Source organism: Sturnira hondurensis, unplaced genomic scaffold, assembly GCF_014824575.4.
Source record: "Sturnira hondurensis isolate 20B ecotype Veracruz unplaced genomic scaffold, ASM1482457v3 Scaffold0001872, whole genome shotgun sequence".
In the NCBI taxonomy this organism is placed as follows: Eukaryota; Metazoa; Chordata; class Mammalia; order Chiroptera; family Phyllostomidae; genus Sturnira; species Sturnira hondurensis.
Genome location: NW_028074503.1, coordinates 21,247,293 through 21,270,488, shown reverse-complemented (window position 1 = coordinate 21,270,488; position 23,196 = coordinate 21,247,293). Strand labels below are relative to the sequence as shown.

At 46.1% G+C, this 23,196-nt stretch overlaps 1 protein-coding gene across 2 annotated transcripts in view; it reads left to right on the top strand.

Moving 5' to 3' along the window:
* The window catches only part of EPG5 (ectopic P-granules 5 autophagy tethering factor), a 95,644-nt gene extending 73,992 nt beyond the window's left edge, over positions 1-21,652 (top strand). Inside the window, exons 34-44 of one of the 2 annotated variants that reach the window (XM_037033682.1) lie at positions 317-389; positions 1,834-1,934; positions 5,055-5,230; positions 7,595-7,780; positions 8,259-8,468; positions 9,140-9,284; positions 11,919-12,161; positions 13,844-14,060; positions 14,536-14,751; positions 17,056-17,170; positions 19,747-21,652. In XM_037033682.1, coding sequence (XP_036889577.1) covers positions 317-389; positions 1,834-1,934; positions 5,055-5,230; positions 7,595-7,780; positions 8,259-8,468; positions 9,140-9,284; positions 11,919-12,161; positions 13,844-14,060; positions 14,536-14,751; positions 17,056-17,170; positions 19,747-19,929 — 1,865 coding nt within the window. In that variant the 3' untranslated portion in view covers positions 19,930-21,652. Of the gene's footprint in view, positions 1-316; positions 390-1,830; positions 1,935-5,054; positions 5,231-7,594; positions 7,781-8,258; positions 8,469-9,139; positions 9,285-11,918; positions 12,162-13,843; positions 14,061-14,535; positions 14,752-17,055; positions 17,171-19,746 lie in introns of both variants that reach the window. The other variant, XM_037033674.1, reaches the window with a different exon arrangement.
* Positions 21,653-23,196: the final 1,544 nt, after the last annotated feature.

Here is a 23,196-nt window from a genome sequence, read left to right as displayed (position 1 = left end):
AGAGATGATAGGTTTCAATCTCCAACTCTTTCTTCCTATTATTTATATCACCAAGAAAGGGGTCCTCAATATTTAAGAATTGGTCTTTTTAAAAAATGTGGCGGTATAAAATTATCTGGCATTATGTAATAAAAATTCCATTCAGGAAATTCCATTGTAGCAAATGAAAATGTGCTTAGTTACATTAAATATTTTGTTTTTATATCAATGCAAGCTCATGAGTATACAAATAAGTAGATTCTTTTATATAGTGTTATCAATGATATTACAAAAGACACAGTTGCTTCTTGTCTGTGAAAATGTTCGTTTGTTCTAGTGCTGAGGTCCTTGCATTCACTGATCATCCAGCTCTTTAAGCCCTGGATCCTGGTCGTAGAGGACGGCGCCAGGTACGTTCGATACTCAAGTTCGTGCGCCACTTGCAGACTTAAAGTTCTGATGGTGTTTTGGTACAAGTGATGCATTCACGGATTTAATCTCTTTGAAGTTAGGGATATGTTTAAGTTTAGAAAATGCTTCTTTATAAAAAAAACTTAAGATATTTTCTGTTTGTGGAGTTTCTAGTCCAGGAGATCAGAGCTATTATCTTTATATTAATTTTGAAGCAGAACTGGGTGATCATTTCCAGTTTCCATGGTGAAGAAGTTGGTACTTAAGTTTAGGTACTTAATTTCAAAAAAACAGATGTGCTGCTCTCTTTACTTAGGTTTGGATAGTGTAACACTAAAAACATGATACTAACTTATCTTATTTAGTTCCTTAGTTATTTTTGGAACTAAGTTGGCTTTCAGATGAGTGGGTGGGAATTACCCTTTTAACATGAGCTCTTTGATGAAATGAAAGCATTGTTTTGTGAGCATTTAGGAGAGAGGTGTAGAGCTGTCCACGTGACCCCTTCCGAGTGTTTTCCCCCTAGACACGTGCAGACAAAAGCTAGGTGACCTTGACAGGAGTTTTGGGAAAATGACAGCAGTGGTAGACATTACAGTATTCAAGGTGTTTGCACAAATATTGATTAATCTGATTCTAAGACTCAGAAAAATTAAATGTCTTGCCCCAGTCCCACAGCCAGTGTGGGCCAGAACTGGGGCCCGAGGCCTTACATGGATCCATGCACTTCTTGAAGAAAACAGGAAAGGTTCTGGACCTTTGCTTTGGCTAGAGGGCTGTTCTTAAACAATCTGCAGGAATTTTTAGTGTCTGTTGAACTGCTAATCATCATGCAAGTTTTCTGTTTATTTCTAGGAAGAATTAATGGAACTTATTCTGATATTGAACTTTCTGGACCAGTTTCAGAATCAAATTTTCATATAAAGAGTTTTTGTTTAGTTATTTCTCATTTATTTCTTGGACATCTTTTTGTTACATGAAATTTTCTTTCTCTTCCTCCTCCCCCGTTCCCGCCCCCTTCTTACTTTCAAGGCCACCTGGCAGTGTATTTCTAAGGCGTGTAAAATGTAACCAAGATGCACAGGGTATAGATAGGTTTGGGGGTATAAACTGAATGCACAGCAGTGTTCATTTGTTATTTAATTTAGGGAACACACTTCTAAAACTTCATTATGTTGGAATAAAGGTTAGGAGGGAAAGTATATAAAGTATATAAAGTATATAAAGTTTTAAAGTATATAAAACTGTGTGGTTGATCATTGCAAGCGACAATTCACCTCCAAGAATTTAAATGTGTCTTAGGGCTACATAACACAGTGTTGTCTATGACTTAGTCAAGCCTTATACTTTGGAACCTAGAGTAATTTCATCATGCTATTTCATTTCTGAGTATGTTTGTTTTATTTTGTTTACTTATTTATGTGCTTTTTCTGTTTAAAGCAGCCAACGGCATTACCCCTGGCTGGAGAGCGACTCTGTGGTGGCCGCAGGCGCCGTGCAGCTGTTTGCCAGCTGCATCGAGTCCCTGCACGAGCGTTTCAGAGGTAGGGAGGTGCTGGGTTACGTCCCTGGTCAGCGTTCACTTTTCCCCTGAGACGTTCAGTTAATTTTTTGTTCCTGCTTTCGTACTTTATTTAATTTTAGTTCAGTTCATACTTCAGTTCGGAGGCAGCCCTCTTTGACCAAAGGAAACTTACACAGTATTCAGTGTAGAGTTCATAACCTCTTAACCTTGTTCGCGATGAAGCAGTTTGGAGTGCCATCAGTTGTGGAAGATGTGCCATCTTTTTCTTCCAAATATTGTCAGCCCCCCACCCCCTTGTCGAACTTCATTCTGTCTCCTGTGACTTTGACTTCTTTTTCATTTGGTTTTGGGCAAATTAATGAGGTTTCTTTCCCAATTTACTCTGACTCTGTATCTAGTCAACTTTGAGGAATATCCATTGAATTTCTTATTTCAGTTTGTAGAGATTTTATTTATTCTTCAGATCTACCCCGATTGCTTTTGGTGGCATCTTATTTTTTGTTTTCATTTGTTTAAAATTCCAGTTTTTCTTCCTTTAAAGTGTTTAAACGGGCGCACTTTCCTTCATGATCTCTATGCAACAGTTCCATTATAGGAAGCTCCCACTGGGAGGCGGATTGTGCTGCCTTTGGGTTCCTTCCGACTCTTACTCCTAGAGGCTCGTTTTCTGTGTATTGTGTAATTTTGTGTTCTAAGCCTTACTTAGAGACTTTATCTTGGGAGATTGTGTGAAGACCAGGATGAGTGTGCGTGCCCCCAGAGAAAATCTGCATTTGTTGCCAGTTGTAACTAACAGTCATTTCTTGGGTTGGGGTTTCTCACACCACACACTGATGTGAAATCAAAGTCTGAACTAAACTCAGTTCTCAGTTATCACAGTAAACCTTTTTCCCTCCCCGAGTTGGGGCTAAGGTAGAAGAGGTGCCTTCTCCCCTAACAGTCCGTTCAGTGAGGATATAATGCTCAGAAGAGCTTGTCTTCTGTCTGCTTGTGCTGTTAAAACCCAGCATAAGCACACAGTCCTGGGGCAACTGCGGCTTCAGTATCCGTTCACTACTCAGTTTCCTCGTCTCTGCTTTTGGCTCCTGGTGTTTCTCCCTCATGAGTGGACTAGCTGTGCATTTTCAAAGGTGTGATCTTACTGAAATGGGTATTAAAATGCCTTCTGTCGGGAGGTTATGAGGATATTAGGTCTACCCAACTCAGATTCTTGCAGTAGCTTCCTGTTCCCCACCTCCAGTTTCTGGTCCTATCTGTTTACTAGGTTAATTCTCCTAAAACACTGTTTATGTCCTAAACTTACTCAGAAACTTTTATTTTTATTTTTTTTAAAGATTTTATTTATTTATCTTTAGAGGGGAAGGGAAGGAGAGAGGGAGAGAAATATCAATGTATGGTTGCCCCTGCTGGGGACACGCAATGTATCGTGTATCCCCTGCCAGGAACTGGCCTGCAACCCAGGCGTGTGCCCTGACTGGGAATTGAACCGCGATCATCTGGTTCGAAGGCCCGTGCTCAATCCACTGAGCTACACCAGCCAGGGCAGAAACTTTTAAATGGGATGTTTTAGTTCAGTTTCAGCTCTGTCTGGCCCAGTGCATTTGAACATTATGTGACGGTTTTTTGATGGATACACTCTGCTCCAGCCAAACCATTCTCCTCACTGTTCCCTAAAGGCCCTTGGATCTTCTTTCTGCCCCGCAATTACGAGGCCACAGAATTTGTTTGTGTCTTGGGCTGGGGCCAGCTGAGTCTTGTCCTAGGAGATTACCTCCCAGATGTCTTCTACCTGTGTATCCATCTTTACCTAAACAAAACTATCTTTTATTTATATTTGAATAAATGCATCCTTCACCATCTTAAAAGGTTATTAAAAACATGTGTTAATATGTCATGCTATAGAATATATAAAATAGACCTTACTTTTTAAGAGCAGTTTTAGGCAAAATAGAGCAGAAAGTACAGAGAGTCTCCCCCGCCCCTACCCCGTACAGCCTCCCCCGTGGTTAACGCCCTGCACCAGAGTGGTGCATCCGTTAGAATCAGTGGACCTACACTGACACCAGGTGCTGAGTATTTGTGCCTGTTTGATGAATATTGGTTCAGTGAACAACATGCAATGTTCTAATAGTACTCTTTTTTTATTTTAAAACCGCAGATTCTTGTAGCTGCTTTTTTCTACTGAGAATACATTTATTAGTGAGAAGAATCTTGAGCATAAAGTTATAGTCACAAAGGCTTTATGTTTAATTCCTTAGTATAAGGGGCAGGCACTCTCATAGGCTCTTGACTGTGTACATAAGAAAAGGGCTTAAGAACAGGAGGGTGCTGAGATAATGGCAAGGACTGGTAGCTAAGTTCAGAGAGAGGAAACAGAGCTGTGCAAAGCAGGATGAAGAAGTATGAAATTGTAGCCATTTAGTGAGGTCATGGGTCCAGTTCTGTCCTTCTGTTGATGAAAAAATGCTGAAAAGCACAGTGAATTTTTCCGAGCTGGGCTGGAACTAGAAGCTCCTTGTTGTTCTAAGAGATTGATTACCTGCTAGATGTCTTCTACCTACATACCGTCCTCATCTAAACAAAACTATCTTTCATCCATATTTAAACAAGTGCTACCTTCACCCCGTCCTAAAAGGTTGTGAGAGACACATGTTCATGTTCCGTGCTGCAGAGTAGAGTGAGGACTGGGCCCCTGTGGCCCAGGAATGTTAGGAGTGGAGAATCAGCTGGTACCGTGTGCTGCTGCTCCTTGTGTTTCAAAAGTGGGTATTGAGAAACACCGATTGCTGTTCTCGTCGTGAGGGCGACAGACCGAAGGGATGTCTAGAAGTGGCTAGAGTTGTGGAAGTGTATTTGAGTTAAAAAGCCGTCTGTTTAGAAGTTTTGAAGGAAAACTGATCGCCCAACTCTCTCCCACATGCCAAGTGCTTATTCCAGTCACGCTAGGAGTGATTAAAGCACCATTCATTCTTCATTACTAACCTGCCACTAGTGTTTTTCCCCTGGTGTGTGAAATTGGGTAATTATTGAGAACCTTAGGTTTTAGACTTGAGTTCAAATTTGTATGTTGTATCATTATCATCATTATTCTAAAAGATAACCCAAAAGGTCTTGAGCTGTATTTTCTGTTTGAATTTAGGCAAGCTGTTGCCAGGCGACGCAGAAGCTCTTCGGTTACACCTGATGCATTATTGTGAAGTGTGTACGGCGCCCAAAATGCCCGAGTTCATCCTGTACGCTCTTCACAGTGCCTACCGGAGACTGCCGTGGAGGGACCTGCACCCCGACCAGATGCTCATGGAGGCCTTCTTCAAGGTGAGCCCCTCACTCCCTGCCGCCCGGAGATTTGGTCCTGGGGGCAGCAGCCTGAGCTCCCTGCACTCTGGGCCCTGGGCACAGTTGCCATGTGTGCCAGAGTGGACTGTGCCCATGATCTGTGTGGCCCAGATGGTACTCATGTGAAGCATCATCTCACGGAAATCATGTTAAGGTGTTGGCAGATGATGGGAGGACATTTATAGGACCACTTTTAAACCTGGAGGAAGACTTTGTCCATAACAGGGCAGTCATCACCTAGACTTTAGTAATACTGCCATGTGTGTCCCTAGTCTAATGACTGTGTCCCAGTCATCTTGGTGTTATCTGTGTGTGCTTGTTTTCTAGGACTGTACCGTTAGAGCTGCATCTGGTCCATGTTCTGTTAGAGCAAAGTGCAGATGGGAGCGAGCCACTGGTTTCTGTGTGGAGTTACACGGGGAGTTACTAGGGTGTAGGAGACAGACATGTGACACCGGGGATGCATCGTTGTGTGAAGACCTGAAGTGACCTGGCAGAATGCCACCAAGTGTGTGCACGTCTTTGCGGTAGAAGCAGCTGCGACCAAAAGCAGGCACAGTGGTGTTGCTTACAGGCAGTTTTGTTGTTTTTCTGTTTTAAAAAGCCATTCGTAATCTTCACTTTATACAATTGTTTCAGTTTGTTTGCTCATAGCCGTCAGTTCATTTGTGTTTACTCTTACCTTAATGTCATGTGTTACTGAAACTCCCTTCGTGCTTTCGTTACTGCAGGCCCAGGTGTGTGTGAGGTGCTGGCCTGTGCATCAGTCTGTGCACTTCGAGGCTGCAGTGTGTGCAGTAAGAGGTCCTGCAGTCTTGATGTGCTTTCAGTGGCAGCTGCACGCAGGGTTCCTCTTGTCAGCCATCCCTCTAGCTCCATCGAAAGCTGAGGACAGTTGTCTTAAAGAAACAGCAGGTTCAGAAGGGTTTCATAGCTAGGTTGAGTATGGGAGACAGGCACTAAGTAGATGTTCATGACTGTTACGAATGTGGAAGGGAGTGTTTGTTTAAAGAGCTGTGAGATGGTGTAGAAGGAAGGGAGCAGCCTTAGCTGTACGGCAGATGAAATAGTCCAGCAGTCTGTGGAGGGGTGCCGTGGGTGCTGTGTCTCTAGGAGTTTCTTTTTGATCATAGATGACCCTGACGTGCCCCCAAACTGGGAACCTTTGTTCTGTGGGCTCTGTTGGCATAATGAGGCGCATCTTTGGAGGGAGTTGATGGTGAGGACAGAGAGCAGGTTATAAAGGACAATTAAGGACCATTTTCTAAAAGGGAAAAAGAGTAAGTGGCTGGCATGGTGTGATGATGGTGGTAATGGAAGGGCATGAATCATCACTAGATTCTGTTGATTGATTTTATAAATGGAGTAAAGCTTCTTCATCTTTGTTTTGAAAGGAAAAATTTGTAGCTAGCTGTTTCATTATAAACAGATTTGAAACAGGCATATAACTTTGACATTGATAATATACTTTATAATACATTTGTTACCCCCCAATTTCTAATAATTTTAAATAGGATTTAATTTAAATATTATACTATCATCCAAAATTATAAAGACCAAGGATATGGAGACATTTTTGTAACATAACATGTCATATATACTAACATAGTCTCAAAGTATGGCGCCAGGACCAGCAGCATCAGTACCACCTGCGAACTTGTTAGAAATGCAGATTTCTGCCCTGGCTGGTGCGGCTCAGTGGACTGAGTGCCAGCCTACAAACCAAAGAATTGCTGGCTCATTCCCAATCAGGGCATCCGCCTGGGTTGCAGGTCAGTTCCCCAGTAGGGGATAACCAGACATTGATGTTTCTCCCCCTCTCTTTCTCTGTGCCTTCCCCTCTCTAAAAATAAATAAATGCACATTTTGTGCCTACCCCCAGACGTAGGGTAGTGAAAAATTCCAGGCCTGGGGGCCCCACAGCCTGTGTGTCAGCAAGTGCTCCAGGTGGTTCTGATGCGCACTCTGCGAGGGAACTGGGAGTTGATCCCAACCTTTGTTTTGTCCCAGCGCATCTGAGGGCTTCGATAGGCCCCCCTCAGCCCCAGTGACTCACGCAGGGATTTGCCACCTGGTCAGACCTAGGGAAGCTCATTCCTCTCCTGCTGAGAATTAGTAGAATAAGCAGTGAATTCTAAACAGGCTGCACAATGTACACTCACGAAGCATGGAAGGAAAGATCTTTACCTCTGAATCTCTAGGGGGTAGGATTATGAGTGACTTTTGTAATCTGGGAAAAATGTGATTTTTAAAATATAATTTAGTAAATATCAGTTTGTATACATTTCCAAGACATAGAGGTACCTTAAAGCCAAACATTGGTTTTAATTTGTTTTCTTTCAGGTGGAACGGGGAAGCCCCAAGAGCTGCTTCTTATTTTTGGGGTCTGTCCTCTGCGAAGTCAACTGGGGCAGTGTGCTCGCTGATGCCTGGAGCCCCAGCCCCCTCCCCGAGACCCGGAGCATGGTTGTCTGCCTCCTTTTCATGATGGTCTTACTGGCAAAGGAGGACCAGCTGGTTGACCAGCCAGTAAGTTTGGAGAGTCTGTGACAGAGCTTGGCAAGGCCTCCCGGTTCCCGCTGTCTGTGCAGCTGTCACTGTCAGTTGTCCCCTGCTGCCTCGCTCTCCGTCAGTGTGACTGCTCAGCCTGTGGGATGTGCCCCTAACTAGATGCCTGATTGCCGTGGCCATTCATAATCTGACTCTAGATTATGAAGGGAACCGCAGTGAGTCAGAGTATAAAAATTAATTTTATTTCACACCTCATGAGTTGCTAGTTCTAAAACCAGACCAGAGAGTTCCTTTGGAAATTGGTTTCTGAATACTTACAGATCTTCCTGTGTTTTTGCTTTCACCAGTACTCCTGACTTCAATGGGTACTTACAGGATGTCTCAACTGTTCTGTGCTGATTACCAAATAGGCCATCGTAGTGGTCACTTGAGAGACTAGTTGGGGACTCATTTCTGGCAAAATGGGAGCTCTTGAACTGAAGAGTTTTATTTTCAGGATTCGCCTCTGCTTAGTCTCCTTGGGCAGACGGCCTCTCTGTCGTGGCATCTCGTGGACATTGTGTCGTATCGGAGTGTGCTGGGCTACTTCAGCAGCCATTACCAGCCGTCCATCCTCCTGGCAAAGGAAGCTGCTGCTGAGTTAGTCGTGAAGCTCCTAAAAGTGACTGCGGGCCTTTCCATTCCCGCTGACGGCCAGAAGCATCCTGTAAGTTGAGTGGCTGCTTTAACAGGCAGAGAGTGTCCTTTGGCGCTGGTAACAGTGTGAGTGGTCCTGAGGACAGCCTTCAAGTCTGAGGCAGCTCATCAGTGTGTGTGAGAGGGTGTCTGTTGTGTGTGCTCCCATTTTGGCATCTTGGATCTTTTAATTTTATTTATCTTTTGATAATTGGGGTCACATGCTAATAAGAGGCCAAAAGGATTATGCTGTAGTGATCTGAATGTCATTGGCAGCTGAACGGCAGGGAAGCCTTGAGTTTGAGTTCTAAAACACTCAGGTCCCCAGCTCGCTGCATACTGATCTTGGTGTCTTATCTGAATTGGAATAATACCTCGCCTTAAAGTGTTGTTCTGAGGCTTAAATGAGATCACGAACGTAAATGTTTGTGGAGAAGTTCCTGGCCAGTAATTAGTGTGTAAATGTGTCAATGTAGTGAAAAAGGAAGAATGCCCCACCAGAATTTGGGGGAGTATAGGTTCTGGTCCGAGTGTCACCACAGATCTGCGTACCCCTCAGTCACACCTGTAGTGTGGCTTCCGGCTCTGTCCCCTGCACTCCCCGCCAAGGCGGTTAGTGCAGCACCATGCTCCCAGGGGGGACTCGGATAACACTGGTTGCATGGATCCTTTTGAATGAATGATTCTTTTTTTGATTGTTAGGATGCAGTTCCAAAATGCCAAGCCTTCATTCATCAGATGGTTCAATTCCTCAGCTCCCTGGAACAAAATGGAAAAATCACCTTAGCGATTCTAGAGCAGCAAATGTCTAAGCTCTTGGATGACATCATTGTCTTTAACCCACCTGGTAAGTGACCCCTGAGAGGTCATGTCTTTATTCAGTAAATGAATTCTGGTTGTCTGTAAGGCATTGTGGCGTCAGGAAGAGGCGAAGATACAGTCATTTCTGTTTCCAGAGAAGCAGTGGTCAGAGGTGACTGGACCCTAGGGACACTGTCACCTCAGCCTGGGGAGTGGGGCAGAGCATGAATATTCAGAACTGGAGGGGGGCTGACTTTGTCAGGTGCTGGTGTGAGGCTGCCGGAACTGAGCGCTGAGGTGGGTGACTGGGTTGAGGGATTGGGAGATCCCAGGGACTGTCCGGAGAGCAGCATCTCCGCTCCTTCGGCCTTCTAAGAGGGCACTTCAGGATCCCCTGGAGGCTTCGAAAGAGACTGGGAGAACTTGTGCCACCAGCGGTTCGATGGACTGGGCATCCTCACTGCTTCCTCTGCTGAAAAGGACTGTAAAATGTGGGTGCGTGTAAACAAAGCCCCCTATATAAAACCCCAGGAATCTTGCCTTTAGGAGTTAAAATGCAAAAGCCTAAATTAGGATATATGACCACCAGTATATGTATGTTAGGAAGGAGGTTGTGCTAAAGGAAGGTTTTTACTGTTGTTTGAGAGCATCAAGAAATGGATGAAACTGACACCTTAATTTAAATGTGAATGTCAAAAAGTCTAAGAAATTCACCAAAAGAATAGAAATAAAATGTGTAACTTCTAAGCTGGTAGAGGGAGATAAAAAGGAATGGCTAAAACATGTTTAATCCAAAGGTGGCAAAAAAAAGAAGCATGGAGGAGGTGAGAGAAGTAACCAGAATAAGATGATAAAATTCATATACATCAGCAATAGTAAATGGACTGATGTTCAGGTTAGACGGGGCTTTCAGACTGGATTCACAAGCAGCACCATCCTACATTAAGTGGTTGGTAAGAAGTACAGGAACAGCTTTCCGTGAGGCAGCCACATCAGGCAGATACCAAAAGAGAAAGCCGGCACAGCTCTCCTCATACCAGACAGGTGGGCTGGAAGGCAGGAAGCATCACGAAGCCAGATGAGCTTTCATGTGTTTTCCTGAAGCTGCATGACAAAAAATAGGGAAGAAGCAGCATTAGTAGAGATAGTCACTGGAAATTGATAAAAGGTTCAGTTTGGAAATTGATAAAAGGTTCTCACAAGGAGATGTAATACTGCTCAACTTATTTGTATCTAATAACACAGGAGCAAGTGCATAAAGTGACAATTGGTAGAACTAGGAAGAGAGATGTCAAATTCACAGTGAGAGATTTTGACATGTCTCACGGTGATTGATCAATCAAGTGGACAGAATCAGTAAGACTACAGGAAGTCTGAGCAGCACAGCTGCATGTGATGGGCGTGAAAGAACGGTGCACCTGTTTCATACATGTAGCACAGGTGTGGAAGAGATAATGCATCAAAAGTTTCACCCCGGCTTGGCAAGTCACAGCATTCGGGGAATGTTGAAAAAAAAAGAAAAATTAGAGTACTAATTTTTTTGGAGAAACTTTTAGAATTGATCATGCATTTGGGCCCTGAAGTTTGAGTAACAGCTGACCAGGCAGAGGGGAGAAGGGTGTTCTAAAAAGATGTTAGAACAGAAGGCTGTTCTGATGTTAATCAGAAGGCTGATGGGATCAGATGTGATTTTTAAGAAGCATTTGTCGGCCCTGTTGATGATTATAAGGAAGGGGAGAGGCTGAGTCTGTTAGGAGGCTAACTACAGTCATTTTTTATTCCTATGAATCATAATTAAAAGGTAAATTAAAATTGCTGTTCAGCTGACATTCAGAGATAAACCTTTAAAGTCCTTGCCCCAAAATAAGTAGGTCTTATAGTGACAATTACACTAGGGCTTATTTAATGTTGTGTACGTGTGTGAATTTGCTCTGATGGGTGTGATGAGTAATACTTCCCTACTCCCATTGACGTGAGTACTGAAGCTATGGTGTGAGAAAGCCACGGCTCTATTCTGTTAAAAAAATGTGTGCCCAACTCAGGGAGAGCTAGAAATAGTTGGCAGAATTATACCTGTTGAATAGTTTCTCCACACACTCTCAGTGAAAGACCTATTTATATTACCATTCTGTCTTTTTCTTATTTAAAAACGGCAAAAAAACTGCTGTTTTGAGCCTTTAAAAAGGATTTTCCACCTTTTATATTTTGTTTTAAACAGTAAGTGTTCTGGGTAAACCACTCTAGAATCTACAGTTTGGGTGGTGGTGGAAGTATTGTTTCCAGTGAGTTTATCAAATGATTGCTGAGGTCTGTGTATTTGGTTTTCCAAATGAGCGAAGTTTGGGAAATGGTGACTAAGTAAGCATCTTCTGATGAGTAAGTCACTCCTCCCCACCCATGTGTGTCTGTTTATTAGATGCATTGGTTGGCTGTGCTGCTGTGCCCAAGGATCGTGCAGTAGTGGTTCCTACTTTGCTCTCACAGAGTACTCATGTGCCACACATCCCATTCTTGAAAGCTAACCACCACCCAGAGTCTTCTTTCTGGTCTCTGAGACTGGCCACAGAATTGTAAAGTCTGCCTGGAGAGCAGCTGAGATCAAAGCACTTTGTTCCCTCAGTCACATGTGTATCGCCTTTCCAGCAGCCTGTCACGAGTGTGTGTCTGTGTCCTCCTCCAGACGTGGACAGCCAGACCCGCCACATGGCCCTCAGTGGCCTCTTCATGGAAGTCCTGATGATGATGAACAACGCGACCATCCCAACCGCAGAGTTCCTCCGGGGCAGCATCCGGACCTGGATCGAGCGGAATGTGCACGGGCTGGTGGTTCTGCCCCTTCTCACCGCGGCCTGCCAGAGCCTGGCTTCCGTCCGCCACATGGCCGAGACCACAGAAGCCTGCATCACCTCCTACTTCAAAGAAGGTAAGGGGACTGTCATCTCATGCTCTCTGTAAATGCTGCTGTTTCAGAAAGTTTTTTGTCTTTTTCGTGAAGATCTGAGGTCAGCATGAGAACCTGTGGCCCATATCTGTTGGTACAGTTCGCTTCGAACCTCTCATTCATTTTACTGGTTTTGGAGCATCAGACCAGCACTTCTGTGACAGACAAATCCTGTTGTGTGTCCCAGGCCCAGTCACAGCCCTCGGAGAACGTGCTATAAACCAGTGTCTATAATAATGCCATAGTAATTTTTCCTCTGTTTTGTCACTTGTTAAAATGAGTTTTTGTAGGACTTCTTTCATTGTTTCTTGTCACATCTTTTAAACCTTTATGAAGAGGTTACCTCCCCTTCCCACACCACTTCCCTTTATCTTCCTTACTCTCTCTCTCTCTAAACTGTCACCTTCTGGAAGCAGCCTGGCCTGGTTAAGAAGTGCTCAGGAGAGCATATCCCAGCTCCTGGTGCACTGTGTCCCACCACGGCGCACATAGTAGGTGAGAAAGAAGGATACTGGAGTGAGAATGCCAGGAAGCGCCTGTATTCTGCCTTTTTTAAAAAAAGAAAAGACTTTATTTAGTTTTTAAAGAGAGGGGAACGGAGGGAGAAAGAGAGAGAAACATCAGTGTGAGAGAGAAACATTGATTGGTTGCCTCTCACACACCCTCTCCTGGGGACCTGGCCCACAACCCAGGTTTGTATTCTGACTGGGTATTGAATCAGCAACCTTTCAGTTCACAGGCAGCGGTCAGTCCACTGAGCCACATCAGCCAGAGCCTGCCCTTTTATTTATTTTTTGGTAGAGAGTAAAGTTTTTATTTACTCTCCAAGAAAGGAGAGGGGCATAGTGTGGAAAGATACACCAACCAGGGCCCGCCCATTTTTTGACAAACCATGAATCTCCATGGGAGGTGCTATGCACGTCACCGTGTCACCGCATTATAAATCTCCCCAAGAATTGAGAGCCGTTAGGATAACACCCCTGGTCCAAGTTGCTTGTGTTACTAAACTCAAAATTGTCTCTTTTTTAAATCTGTGAAACAGTTTCAAGTATTTCTGTTGAGATATGAGTCAAACCAAGCCTGAATAAAAATAGAGTAATGATTTCCTTTGGAAAAGCGTTAGTATTCATAATATAAAATGTTATGTTAAAGTTAGCACTTTCAGATGACTGGGACAGGCAGTGTCTGCATGTCAGTTTAGTGATCTTACCATGATGAGAAAGGTGATTTATAAAAATGCAACACTGAGTTCTGATTTCTTTTTTTTTTAAGGTTCTATTTATTTATTTTTAGACAGAGGGGAAGGGGTGGAGAGAAAAAGAAACATCAATGTGTGGTTGCATCTCACGTGCCCTCTGCTGGGGATCTGGCCTACAGTCCAGACATGTGCTGTGACTGGGAATCGAACCAGTGACTCTTTGGTTCATAGGCCAGTGGTCAATCCACTGAGCCACAGCAGCCAGGTTATTTTTGATTTCTTGACCCTCTCTGTGACTAGCCAGGGCACAGGCATTTAGCATGAGGACTTTCCAGCTAGGCTGCAAGGCATGTTTCACTTCTGGGGCCTCAAGGGCCCCTGTGGAGCTTGAAGTGAGAGCTTGAATTACAGCAATTCCACAGTTTGAATCTGGCTTTTATCTTGCTGTCTCCTCTTGTTTTCTTAGGCTCCAGCAACCAGATTTTAGGATGGGGCCCCATTCTGGTGTCCCTTCAAGTTCCTGAGCTCACCATGGAAGAATTTCTGCAGGAGTGCCTGTCCCTTGGCAGCTACTTGACTCTCTATGTCTACTTGCTGCAGTGCTTGAACAGCGAACAGACGCTGAGGAACGAAATGAAAGTGCTGCTCCTCTTAAGCAAGTGGCTGGAACAGGTGTACCCGAGGTGGGTCAGCCCATCGGCTGCTGTGTCAGACTCACTGGGTTTGCACCACTTGGAAAGGAGGGTGAAGCGAGTGTTCATTTCAGTGCACAGAACCAGGTGAAACAAACAAACAAGGCTGTGAGGTACAGGGACACGTTTTTAAGAAAGATTTTTACTTGCACGCGCTAATTTTCTGAACAGGATTTTTATTTCCTACAAGCGGCATTTGAAGCACCAACCTTTAGGTCTCTTACCAGTTCAGTTAGCGAGAACAACAACGTTTATGCCCCACGGGGCTGTTACGAGGGCTCACACGCAGTGTCTGGCCTGTCATAAGTGTTCAATAAGTGATAGCTGTTAAGGCCTCCCTACTTTATTAACGTTGTTATGCATTAACGTAAGCTTTAAAAATACTAAATGACCCTTACACTTAAATCTCAAGTGTGGGTAGGAAAAACCCATTCCTGATTTTCTTTTCCTCCTGCTCCCCCTCCAGGTCTGTGCAGGAAGAGGCGAAGCTGTTCTTGTGGTGGCACCAGGTCCTCCAGCTGTCCCTGGTTCAGGCCGAGCAGAGTGATTCGGTCTTGACAGGATCTGTCATTCGAGTTCTGCTCATGCTCCAGAGCAGGCAGAGCCTGCTGGCCGAGGAGAGGCTCAGCTCCGGGATTCTGGGGGCGATTGGGTTTGGCCGAAAATCGCCCCTGTCTAACAGGTGGGGAAGGCCCTGCTGCTCCTCTCTGGATGGGGCCCGGCGTCTGCACCCGCCTAGGGGTTGTGGTGCCGCAGTGGGTGTTGGACACAGGGGATAGGTTTCCTTCAAAGACTAAGGTGGGAAAAAGGAGGCCTGATTACATCTTATTTTTTAAATCATATTTATGTTTTTCTCATTTTGAAACAATTTTGTTTTTGTGTTCAAAGGACTTTTTAAAGAGATTTTATTTATTTTTAGAGGGAGGGGAAGGAAGGGAGAGAAACATCAATGTGTGGTTGCCTCTTATGCACCCGCTACTGGGGACCTGGCCTGTGGCGGCATGTGCCCTGACTGGGAATCGAACTGGTGACCCTTTCGTTTGAAGGCTGGCACTCAGTTCACTGAGCCACATCAGCCAGGGCTCAAAGAATGTTTTTTTTTTTACAAGTATTTCTTGTTGTGTTTTGATTTTGTAACCTCACTGCACTAATGATTTCTTTTTGCCTTGGAGCCAGTGATGGTGGGTGGGATTAGGTTAAAATACCAGTCTCTGTAGGTGGCTTCACTGTCTGCATGTTATCAGAGTAATCCAGGCTCCAGGCAACGAGAACTGTTAAATCAAGATGAGTTAAAGTTAACTGATAAGAAGGGAAAGCGGAGAGAAACAAATCTAGATTTTTGTCACTGAACATTCTAAGGTATGAAAGAATTTGCCATTAGCCTCTCATTTTATCTCCTGATACTTATTTCATTCCGGAACCCTGTAGAGCCCTTATCAGTGTTGGAAAGGGTTCTCCTAGTTACCGTGTCAGGTGTCGAGTTCGNCTCAAAGAATGTTTTTTTTTTTACAAGTATTTCTTGTTGTGTTTTGATTTTGTAACCTCACTGCACTAATGATTTCTTTTTGCCTTGGAGCCAGTGATGGTGGGTGGGATTAGGTTAAAATACCAGTCTCTGTAGGTGGCTTCACTGTCTGCATGTTATCAGAGTAATCCAGGCTCCAGGCAACGAGAACTGTTAAATCAAGATGAGTTAAAAAGGGAAAGCGGAGAGAAACAAATCTAGATTTTTGTCACTGAACATTCTAAGGTATGAAAGAATTTGCCATTAGCCTCTCATTTTGTCTCCTGAACTTATTTCATTCCGGAACCCTGTAGAGCCCTTATCAGTGTTGGAAAGGGTTCTCCTAGTTCCCGTGTCAGATGTCGCGCTCCTGTGGAATGACTCGCGCTGTTGTTGTGGCTTTGGGAGCCACTTGGTTCAGGCATCCTGTTTCCCTGTTTATGGTAGAACTTATCAGCACTGTGTGGTTATGATTCACTTCAATTCTGGTAAAATTACATGCAACATAAAACTTATCATGGTAACCATTCTAAAACATACAGTTAATGGCACTTAGTACATGCACGATGTTGTTGCGACCGTCTCCAGTAGTCTAGTTCTGGACTGTCTTCCCTGCCCAGATGGAAATCCTGGGCCCATTGGGCAGCCACTCCCTGTGCCCCTCCCCCCAGGTCTCTGGCAACTGATTGGCTTCTGAATACGTATATCTTATTCTGAACATCTCTTATAAACAGAATCATGGGTATTAATACAGGGTGAGGCAAAAGTCGGTTTATAGTTGGAAGACGCAACACATAATTTATTTTGTTATTATTATTCATTAATTGTAGTATTTTTGGTATGAACAACTGTAAACCTGCTCTCGCCACAGCCTGGATGTGGCCTCTTGGGTCTGACTTCTGTCACTTGGCACAGTGTCCAGACTCACCCATGTTGTAGCGTGTGTCACTGCCTTGTTCCTTTCTGTGACTGAAGACCGTTCTGTTGTGTGGCTAACGCTGCGTTTCCTTCATCTGTTCATCAGTTGATAGGCATTTTTTTTCTGTCTTTTGGCTGCTATGAAATTTGTTGACAAGTTTTTGTTAAAACCAGAGTTTTTAGTTCTTTTCGGTATACGTAGCTGGGAGTGGAATGCCCGGGCCATGCCATTGCTCTGTGTTTAACTTTGGAGGAGCTGCTGGACTTCCCCAGGGCACCTGCCCCGGTTCCGCATTCCCACCTGTGGCGTTGGAGGGTTCCAGTTGTTCTACACCTGGCCAACACCTTCACCCTGGTCTGAATTATGCTTACATTGTTTGGGGGGTAATGATGGGAGGGAAGATTAAGGCTCCTTCTTGATCATGTTTAAGTTTCCTGAAGAGGCTAAAAACAACAGTAGGTATGGAAATGTGTTAGTCTTGTCTTTTAATAGAGAATAGGATATTTGTGTTAAATGCTTGCTTTAATACTCATTTCCTACTCCTGACCTCTCCCTAACACTAGGTTCCGAGTGGTTGCCCGAGGTATGGCCGCCTTCCTTTCGGTGCAGGTTCCCGCTGAGGATCAGCTTCGTTTGAAGCCTGGCTCTGAATTGTGTCTCACCCTGAAAGCTCAGCAGGTCAGTGGCCATAGCTTTACAGTGAAGGGGTAGATGTTTTCCATCAGGCCAAGGAGGCGGGGAGGGGCAGCTGCAGTCTTCACACCTAATGCATGGTGCAGGGAATGGGGAACGTGTGTGCCTGCCCCGGATTTTAGACCACGTTTGTAAAGGGCCCTGCGCTATTGCCACTGTTGTGGAAGGAGCAAGGCCATAGGCAAGCCAGTCTGGCGGAGAGTTTGGTTTGATGCATGTGGCTGTGTGCTGCCTGCCACGTGCGGCAGGCTGGGGACTGGCACAGAGGAGGTGGCCCCAGTTGAGAATGATGGAGGTTAGTTGAGCTTTTACTTGGAACCAAGGAAATGGTTCCTGTTTTGTGAATCTGGAGGTTGACTACTGTTGGCTGATGCTGGAGTAACCTAACATGGACAGAATGGTACCTGCGAGAAATTACAGATTGTTCTAAAAATGGAGGGGGGCACATGGCAGTGGTCCCATTCCTGTAACTATTGTCACCTGTCATCAGCCTGGCCAGGTGCAAATGATGGCCTCGTTGTTGAGTGCTGACTGCATGCCAGACACTGTGCTGAGTTTTAACTCACTTGCTGCTGATGAGTTAAAGTTTTAATTCATTTAATCCTCACAACAAACCTTATGGTACAGGCACTGTTATTATCCTAGAGTTTGTGGATGCGGAAATGGAGACAAAAAGAGGCTAATGAGTGCTGGGGCCAGGGTTTGGGATTCTCCGGTCCAGGCTGCCTCCACACACACGCTCTCGCCACTCCGAGGTGCTGTACCTGCTAGTGGCAGCCAGGTGGACCCCGCAGCTCTTCTCCTCTGCAGCTTTTTCACATCTCAGCAGCCGCGTTCAGGCGGTATCTCGGTTATTAGGAGCAGGGATCAAGCAGCACAGTCGGCAGGTCCTGCGCCGCCATCTCGGTTTATGCAACACCCGAGGCGTGCTGTGCGCTCACTAGACACCACCGTCTGAGTCCCTGTGCTGCACACGCGCCGTCACAGGTCGGCGGGTGGGTCTCCTGGCTGTGAGGTCAGGGCAGTGCCTTGCAGGGTGGCGTATTTGAGAAATCGCTCCTCTCCGGCGGCCACCAGTACCTGGATGGACTGTGCCTTTTGCTTCACTGCGGCTACCAGGTGTCCCAGGTCTTTCCTTTCTGCCTGCATCGCAGTAGACTTGAAGTAGCCATGCATACTTCTCATCAGGATTATCAGACTTGAGAAGCCACCTTTTTATAAAATGATTCCTCTTAGGCAAGCTCTCACAGAAGACCACTTTGGGAGCTGAACTTTAAAACAGAAATGGGAGAGAAAATAGGGACGTATGGACTGTGGTCCGTGGGAGGGGCGCTTGTCCCCGTCCTTTCCTGTTCTTGGATTGGCTGCCCACGCAGCAGGTATCCTGGTCCCAGAACCCCTTAGGTGGTTCATCTCCAACCCCCTGCTAATTTATTTCTAAGCTGCCAGTTCATTTATTATCCTCAGAAACATGTCCCTTGTTGCTCTGAGCATTGTGGCTCGGTTGGGTGCCGTTCTATGTGTGAGCAAAGGGTCCCTGGTTCAATTCCTGGTCGGGGCACATGCCTGGGTTGTGGGTTCAGTCCTCTGTTGGGGCACGTGCGAGAGGCAACCAGTCGATGTTTCTGTACCTCTCTTCCTCCCTCCTGTAACTTTCTCTCTAAAAATAAATAGATAAAGCCTTAAAAATGATCTCCCTTCTTGTTTGCAGAGAGAAGCAGAGTTCACCTTTAACCTGTATTCTCTAGTGCAGTGGTCTCCACAAATAGGGGGTGGGACTTCGTGGCTCACATTCAGAATCCTGAGGTTGGGTGGCTTTGTGTAATTGGAAAATAAAGCTTCTTACCCCCAAGAACCACAGTTCTGACGTTTTGTTTGTTTTCTTCAAATAGTCTTTTTTCTCTTCTCCCTCTATGAAAGAAAAAAATGAAATTATGGAATAAAGCATGTTTTCTTTATTCCTGAAGAGAGGCATGGGGACATTTTCCTTGTTTCTGTGGGCAGAAGCTGGGGGAATCTCGATGTTTATGCATGTTGGCTAACAGAATGACCTCTTTGCTGACCCTCAGCAGAACTTAGCCACTGGTTTCTTTTGAATGTCATTCAGTTGGACAGTTTAATACGACATTATTATGTGATCTAAGAACAAACCCAACAGCAAGTTAAATAAGTAGGTGTCACAGGCAGCCGGTACCTATGATTTCCATTTGGGGGTTTGAGGGGAGGTAGCCGATGGGCTGGTGGAGAGGGCTCCCTGCTGGTGCTGGGGCGGGGGCATGGCTACAGCCGTGGCTCTTTGTGGGGAAGGGCTGGGAGGGGGCACGGGCCAGGAAGAGGGTGGGTTGTATGTAGAAGGTGGCAAAAGCCCCTGAAGCTTAGGTTGTTGGCTGCCTCTTGCGTGTGGTTAATCAGTGCCTGCCTTTGGGGCTTCTCATTTCAGTTCCCTAGCTTCCCCAGAGGCTCACGGTTGTACCCGATGATAGTGGAAGGCGTGCTACACCTGCTGGAATCACGTTACATGTGCCCAGGTGTTTAACCCTCTTGTCTCCCATGTCTTTCAGGCCCTGAGTGCACTCGAGTCCTTGACCTCAAGTAAGCAGTATGTTGAATACCAGGATCAGATATCGCAAGCCGCACAATTCATAAAGCATCCCGGCCATTGCCTCCAGGATGGGAAAAGCTTCCTGGCTCTTCTTGTTAACCGTCTCTACCCAGAAGTGCATTATTTGGACAATATACGATAGCAATGCTGAGGCTCTCGAAAAACCCGTGGCTGTTTATGTTTACATTTAACTTTGCTGTTGCACAAGTAACTTTATTCAGTTTCACTGCAGAGCTCAGTGTGGCCCATGAGAGGGTAGGTTGGGACGGAAGTCAGAGGCTCTAGATGATTCTGTTGTGCATGTGTGAGTGTGTATGTGTGTGTTCGTAACTCTTAAAACCTTCCATAGACTTTTCAGTTTCTGCGTTCAGCCAGTGAGGTAAACTTACCAAGTTCCCCTTGGGGACAGAGCTCCTCACAGTTGCCGAATACCCCAGTCATCCCTCCAGGCCCCAGGACGGGGCCCCCTGTGTGCTTCTGCTTCTGTCTTCTCTCGGTTTCTCCAACTGTCGAGCCCCCTGTGCCGGATTTAACTGCTTTAGGGCCTCACTTTTGAGCCCCGTGTGTGTTTTTCCAAAGTGAAACAATCTTTGAAAGTTTTGCCTTTCTCAACTGTGGGGAGATACATCAGCCTAAAACTATTGTGTTGTTTTTCTCAGAGGGGAGATAAGAATGCTGAATTATAGTCAGTCATTGTCTAGAATGTGACCACTTGATCCTAATTAGAGTGGACAGCAGAGAGGGTGGCCAGTGCGTTTCCGTCAGCCATGTGTCCCTGTAGAGAAGGGGCCATCCATCTCAGTCGGGCGTGGCATGACATCCGTCTGTGAGGCTGCTGGGCACACATGTGTCTTGTTTCGGTCACGTGGGTGGAGAATGGAAACGGCTTACGCTCTGCAGCTCAGTGTAGGCGTGAGCTCCCTCCTGTTCTGTCCCAGCCCGTTCCCTCATTCATTCATTGCTTGGCCCCTGTGGACGTGTAAGTTTGCAGCTCTTTACAGACACCGAGTTAGGTACCTGAAGGCCCTACTGAGGGCAGAGAGAGTGAGAGAACAAGAATGAACTGGCTTCTCTCTTCCCAGCTTGTTTCTTTACTCCATTTGAAACTGAAATGACGCTAACACACTTGCTGAAACACTGGCCATGGAAACTAGGTCAGGTCAGGAGACTTGACTGGAAACCGGCTTTTTTCCAGTAGCCCTGTGCCTTCCGTTGCTGTTAACTGTTCATTCATTACCAAAGCCTGTCTGTAACATTGCTGAATTCTCCTGTCGTCTTCCTGCTTTGTCAGTTCCCTCAGGAATTAGCTATTTGACTTCCGTTATCACAGTCATAATTCTGCTGGCTCAAAATTAATTTTGTTTGTCCACTTGCTTAATGTGTCTTTTGTTTATGGGTTATCTGCAGCCCAAGGATGTTTACCTAAAACTATCTAAACAGTCACCGAGAGCTTTCAGCAGGGGATGAAGATACAGGTTAACAAGGACACTTCTGTTCAGACATCCTCTCGGAACACTTCCCCAGACATTCGGGGTGTGCAGCTGTTTGTCATTTGGGGCTCCTTTGGGTGGACAGACAATTCTGCCTCACAGGCACGGTCCGATAGAGGCCACCCGCCAAGTCCTGTGGGCCGTGCTGGTCCCCTTAGGCAGGTGCATCTCAGAGCACTCCTAGTTTTGGCCCCTCTCCATGTTCAAAATCCGTCATCTTCCTCGTGCCACATGCAAGAAAATGTTAGATTCTGGGGGCGATTTAGAGGCTGATTCGGCAACAAAGATTTCATGACAACATTTTGTGTGTTGTTTTCTTGGAGGACGATGTAATTATGGGTATCCTAGAATGTGAAATTTTTGTCTGAATATGTATATTTTAAAGAAAATTATGATTAATCTGTTAATTTTTGAAGGTTTATGATATTTATAATGTACTTGGCCTCTGAAAATTATAAAAAATAAAATCATTCTTTGATTGTGGCTGGTGAGAGTCTGACTTTAGTCTGCCACACTGCCCTGTAAACATCTGCAGTTGTCACGGCTGATGAAGATTTTTGTGCCTGACGACGTGTAATTTATGTGACGGTGGAACCTGAGTGTCAGAGGTGGTGGGTCAAAGTGCTGCTGCTTTAACTCCCTCGTGCGGAACAGGTGGCTTACTACTCACGGCTTCGCTTCCCGGGAGGGTCTGGGCTAGAAAGCACTTTAAAGGCGCGGGGAGAGTTCAGTGGTGGCGTGGCGGTGCTGCCGTAGCCTCCTGGCACTGAGGACACCCAGCGTGACCTTCGGCGCTCAGGAGTCACGAGCCGCTGCTGGCAAAAGCAGTCAGCATCCACAGGGTGCAGGGCCAGCCACTGAGCCCGTCACTGGTGCGGCACGTGGGTCCCTGGGTCAGGCAAGGCCAAGGCCGCCTCTGGGTCCAGCAGCCTTGAGGGTGAGCAAGCGCATGAGGCCATTGGTGGCATCTGGTGCAGATGGGGGTGTCTAGCAGCTTTCCGGTCTTGTGAAAAGTGTCTCCTGGGCTTCACCCGTGTCCCTGCTCTGCAGGGCACAAAGGGTGCTGATCTGGGAGGCACAGAGGCGAAGGGAGGGAGGTCCTGCGGACGTGTCTGCTCAGCCTGATGGGGGCCAGGACCCGCCCCCGCGTGTTCCCAAAGCTCCTGGGCACACGGGCCGCGGCCCCAGGCATGTCTCTGTTCTCTGAGGCCGGGAAGGCCTGGTCTAGAAAATGAAACTCCCAGAGCAGCCTGACTTCATTTTAACCAAGTGCCAACCCCGTTCCTCCCAGTCGGTCACCAAAATCAGTGTGTCTACGTTGTACAAGGTAGAGCGTGAGAACACTCTGGCCCTTTCTTCCTTTCGAATGAAGGCGATGCAGTTTTCCAGTGGGTTTTTAAGCCTAAAGTTGATGATTCCTTCTGGAGCAGCAGGCAGATGTCGTGGCATCCCAAGTCCAAGTCCGCAGGGGCATTAGAGCTCATTTAGTCCCTCCTCTCCCTCAGCAGGGAGCCCCAGCCCCAGCCCTTCAGCCCCTCTTTCGCCCTTTCCTGTGGCAGGTTGTCCCGCAGCCAGAGGCTGTTGATGGACTCTTTGTATTAAGCCAAAACGTTGGCTTAATTTCCAGTATTAGGACACTGGCCTCCTGGAAACACATTGGTTCCGGTCCTGCTGGGGTGGGCCAAGCTGCGGCTGCTCTTACCCCTCCTGACAGACCTTCGGATGCTTTGAGACCTTCTCACACCTCTGACCCCCTGCCCCCTGGCCTGGCCTCTTTCGTCTCCAGGCCGAATACTCAGTGCCTTTTGCTGTCCTGGTCTGGCACAGTGTCTAACAGGGCTGCACTTTGGTTGGGTGCCCAAAGTAGCCCTTGCCATTTTAAGAGGGCCGTGCTGTGGATCAGCAGGGCGAGGACTCAG